General features: G+C 40.5%; 1 protein-coding gene across 1 annotated transcript; it reads right to left on the bottom strand.

Annotated features, from left to right (window-relative positions):
* Positions 1 to 584: 584 nt before the first annotated feature.
* On the bottom strand, positions 585 to 1,510 carry aanat2 (arylalkylamine N-acetyltransferase 2). The gene is made up of 3 exons (XM_046040299.1): positions 1,345 to 1,510; positions 1,006 to 1,160; positions 585 to 890 (listed from the first exon to the last, which is right to left on the bottom strand). Exons 1-3 carry the CDS (start codon positions 1,508 to 1,510, stop codon positions 585 to 587), a joined length of 627 nt encoding a protein of 208 aa, XP_045896255.1.
* Positions 1,511 to 4,719: the final 3,209 nt, after the last annotated feature.

Here is a 4,719-nt window from a genome sequence, read left to right on the forward strand (position 1 = left end):
TACAAATTACAATGGTCCGTGACTTTATTTCAATTACCAGGAAATGCCTTTTGAAGATTGTTTTATAGTTTATTAAAATTATGCAAAAACAAAGATTTCTGCTGCAAATTTACAATCCAAGCATTTATAGTGATCCCAGCATGATCATCGAGTAACTCACTTTTACAGTCATGACCCTATGAATTCAACACACCTCTTGATTCATATGGTTTAGCAAAATAGAACGGTATATACATCACAAAATTTTCAATGAATTGCCATGGTTACATTACAAACAGTGAATTGTGAAGTATTTGACAAATAACAATAATTAAATGGGAAAACAAAATTAATCTCAAAAAGCCAAGATGGAAAAAGGATCAACTGCTCTTGCATGAATCCACTCTTAGTCCCCTCTGTCCTCTCATAGTCCTGTCTCCTTGTTCAGTGGGATACTGTGTGGTGCTGACATTACAAGGTCCGGTAAGATCTTGCTACCAATACTGAACCCAGTCCACTGGTGCATAATGGCTCTGCGCCTCTATCTGTCCATCTGCTGGCTGTGTTTTGTTAATCTTAAGGAGGGTGGGATAGAGGCTGATGGACTAGCAGCCGCTGTTCCGCCGTGTGTACGCCTGCCCACCAAGCATGTACTCCATCTCTAGGAATTGCATGTTGGATACAGAGATGGCTGATGGCCCTTTCTCCTTGAAGCCGGCCTTGAGGTAGAAAGGCACGAGGAAGTCCTCGCAAATCAGCAGAGCTCGACGGAGGCCCGGCACACAGCGCAGGTACTGCAAGTAGCGCCACAAGAGGATGGAGCCCTTGCCTTGCTGGCGACAGTGACGGTGCACTGACAACACATGAATGTGCACAGTGGGGGTGTCTGGGACATGCTGAGTCATTGCCTCCTGGAGATAAAGAGATAAATAGCATAAAAGCATTAATGATGTCAAAGTATCCATGAGCTAAATTTCACACGGAAAAGCAAGTTTGCTGATATTGTATTCTTTATACAGTTTATACCTGTGAAAGCCTCTCCTTGTCCCAGCCGGAGCCAATGATGAAAGCTACCAGCTGTCCCTCCTCAAACCAACCCAGCGACAGCTCCGGGCACTGGCCAAGGAAGTTAAGCACTTCATTCAGGGTAAGTGGACACTCTCCAGACACAGAGACAAATGCTGGGGGGTGAAAAGAACCAGTTGTGTTATGGGAGTAATGATGATGGAGATCAGAAAAAGACTTCAAATGAAAGAAATGTCTCCAGTGACACAATGAAAAACACATAGGCCTACATTTATACACGTTTATAAAAAAAAAAAAGTTGAAGATTTTTGACAAATATTCAGCAGAAACTTGACTTACCTTCTCTCTCAATCTCAAACACACTGATGGCGTCCTGTGCCGTTAGGTTCCTGAACTCGCTGGCGGGGAGTGTGTGTCGTCTCTGTTGCAGGGGGCTCACCACTCTCACAGGCATCTTCAGAAAGAAGGGCTTGAGGAACGGCGAGCCACTGACCTGCTGTGTCATGATGCCTCAATAATACAAGACGGAGGTTCAGATTCTTTGTCCGGAGTCTTTTGTTAACCTGTTTTCTTTCTTCTTTTTCTAGCCTTTTGCAATACCAGTGTAAGACTGATAAATGATGCAGTCAAAGCCAACAAAACTTTCCCGTGTTCTCTGATTGTCCTGCAGCTCTTGACTGTAATGTAACTCACCTCACTAGGCAAGACGCTGAGCTCCGTGTGTCTCCTGCTGTCTCCTCCTCTACCTCTTCTTTATCTCTGATTTCATACTGTGAAGTGGTCATCTCAAAGTAAGATAGCTGTCCCTGCACGTGTCTCCAAAGTCTCTAAATCCCCTGCTTTCAAACACAGACAACTCTGTAGTCTAGTTATAATTAGCCTACACTCTGGTTTGGATTAACCTCAGTTTAGGGTGCTGACAACAATCATTTGTATATTTCCCACGCCTTAATTAAGAAATTCTTTGGCATTTTTAAATATTCACTGTGTGATCTCTTTTTGTTGATGGGATTTTATGCCAGATCAGATGAGAATAGTTCAGGCAGATAAACTATATAACTTTTCACCTTTAACAGCAAAAAGCTTTTGTTAGGATTAGTTTTTAGCACATATTGGCACGTGCACTGTACATTTCTGTGTGTATGTGTTAGGGTGCGGATGAGCCAGACATGGTGTCAAATGAAGTGGTGACATGCGTGTTTTCAGAGATCAAGGGCATGTGGGCTAATTGAGCTGTACTGAGTGAGAGAGAAGATTTGGGTGGATGATTTCATGCCACAAAGAGGTTTAGCACAGACTAATTAAATGAGAGAGAACTTGCTTTGACTGCCCCGAGGCAAACCTGCTTACACAGACAAGTCCTTTAAATTCACCATCATTATTCTTTAATCTTAAAGCTCTATATCATAAATTCTCATCTAAAGGATAATAAGGCCCTGACTTTTAATGATAGTTTATTATGGTGTTGCAAGTGTTTGACAGTTTAAAACTGTATTCTTGGTTGATTTAACGTTTCCACAATGTTTTCTTTCTCAAGAATCTGTAAAATTATCAAAGTAAACAGAAGGGGTGTGGAGTGAAGTGGTCTTAGCTTTTAATTTCTCTTCAGAAAACACCACAATCGCCTGGCTTGAGGCTTAGCCCTGATAATGTTTTGTGCCCTCAAGAGATCAAACCAAAATAAACTTGTTTTAAGGATTAATGTTTCCCCCCCACTGCTTCCTGTTGGCCTCCACTACAGTGATGAATGGGGCATCTCCCACGTCATCTGGATAGCTGGCCAATCCCAATACGACCACATCTCTGCCCGTGAGATCATCAGATGTTCGAGGCGAACACATACACGGTTGTCCAGAGATTAAATGCCCTTTCCTGACCTACAGCGGTGTCTGTCCATGTGGCCTGTGAGGGGAGGGGCAGTCCTCGTATGACATGGTTGAATTTTGCGAATCTCTGAAACATGTTTCAGCTTTTCAGACAAGGTAATAATATTTAAAAAGATTGTGAATGCAACATATGAGAGCTGATAAAAGATTAAAGTCTGACTGTATATGTATACATTATAACCTCACCCACTGACCTCCAGCTAAAACTGTCACAGACCCTAATCTCATTTACAGCATTTACAAACGTGCGCACACGTTTTCTCAGTGTATTATGTTTTTACAGGCATGCTTGAGGCCAAAGTGTAAATGAATCCTAGTTAAACTTTACACTGGTGTACACCTGTTGGTCCAGCTGAGCAGAGAGCAACACTTACTGCAGAAGAATGTGAATTTGTTTGAAATATGAAACACCTTATAGAGCTCAGTAGTTCCAGAAATGAACTGTCACACAACAGCAGGCTATTATCATATGTGTGCTTTCTCAGCACTAAATAAAACATGTATGAATTTGTTTGTTGAGAAGATGAGAAAAAAATGCTACACATAAGATCACATACGCTGAAAAATACATTATCCTGTATTTTAGTTTCATGTGTGTTTCACTGCAGATCATAAGCGAATAAATTATTTTGCAATGTTTTCAAAAATTTCTGATGTTAGACAAACCTTTAATAGCATAATAAAATGTGAATATAAAACCTAGATTTAATTGTTGCCTAGTGTTGTAGTGTAAAATATCTGCATTTGGTAATAGCGGTAAGATGATCATGGAAAAACAATATTCCAGTAAATCACAAAGCAGCAAACCCAAAACAACTGTGATAAACAGTACCTCTAAGTAAATAAGCTAGATAAAAGATGTCTGTCATATTTTCTTAGACACCAGTCTGAGAAAAGGATCGATTTAGCAACGTCAGTTAAGCACTAACTGCTATGGAGCTGTCTCAGGTGAGGTTGTAAAAATAATGTTCAACTGAAACCAGAGTATAGACTGTATGACACTTAGTAGCTGTATTCAGCTGTACTAGGATTTAACAGGAACCCTGTTAACTTTTGTTATGAGAGAGAGAATGTAAGTGAGCTTTGTGTGTGTGTGTGTGTGTGTGTGTGTGTGTATGTGTGAGATGGTGTGGACATGTAATACTCATGTTGTGGGGACATAAATCTGTTTACACAATCACATTGTGGAGACTTGCCTTCCTTTTGGGAATAAAACGCCATAATCCCCATAACATAAATCTTTACATTTTAAGTTGAAGACTTGGTTTAAGGTTAGGTTTAGGTTAAGGTCAGCCTTCCAGGACAGGATCAAACAGAAATCCTAACCATATGTCAATCAGAAACTCACAGGTCCACAAAGCCTTTCAGGTTGAAAATTAACTGAGTCTGACTTCATGTTTTTACAGCAGTCCATAGTCCACATGTTATATGCAAAACTGCAGGGATCCAAAATCCACAGGACAGTTTTGTTGCCTGCTTTGCCAGCAGAGGGCCCCCCAGCAGGTTTGGTTTACATATGTCTGGCTCATCCGCACCCTAACACATACACACAGAAATGTACAGTGCACGTGCCAATATGTGCTAAAAACTAATCCTAACAAAAGCTTTTTGCTGTTAAAGGTGAACAGTAGTTTATCTGCCTGAACTATTCTCACCTGATCTGGCGTAACATCCCATCATGGCAGGCCCAAGACATGCGTCTATTACTATAATAGCTTTGAATTTGAAATGAGTTTTAAATGTAAAATAATTAATATATATATATAAAGAGTGAAAGTCGAGTCTGTTTTCACAGAACATTAACAGACATGCAAACATCACTTGATAA

Source organism: Micropterus dolomieu, linkage group LG02, assembly GCF_021292245.1.
Source record: "Micropterus dolomieu isolate WLL.071019.BEF.003 ecotype Adirondacks linkage group LG02, ASM2129224v1, whole genome shotgun sequence".
In the NCBI taxonomy this organism is placed as follows: domain Eukaryota; kingdom Metazoa; phylum Chordata; class Actinopteri; order Centrarchiformes; family Centrarchidae; genus Micropterus; species Micropterus dolomieu.

Bases quoted from the DNA above. Each gene is read 5' to 3' on its own strand.
- aanat2 (XM_046040299.1), bottom strand. From the start codon at position 1,510: ATGACACAGCAGGTCAGTGGCTCGCCGTTCCTCAAGCCCTTCTTTCTG. The intron at 1,161-1,344 runs GTAAGTCAAGTT...TTCACCCCCCAG, and splicing joins GTTTGAGATTGAGAGAGAAG to CATTTGTCTCTGTGTCTGGA. The intron at 891-1,005 runs GTATAAACTGTA...CTTTATCTCCAG, and splicing joins ACAAGGAGAGGCTTTCACAG to GAGGCAATGACTCAGCATGT.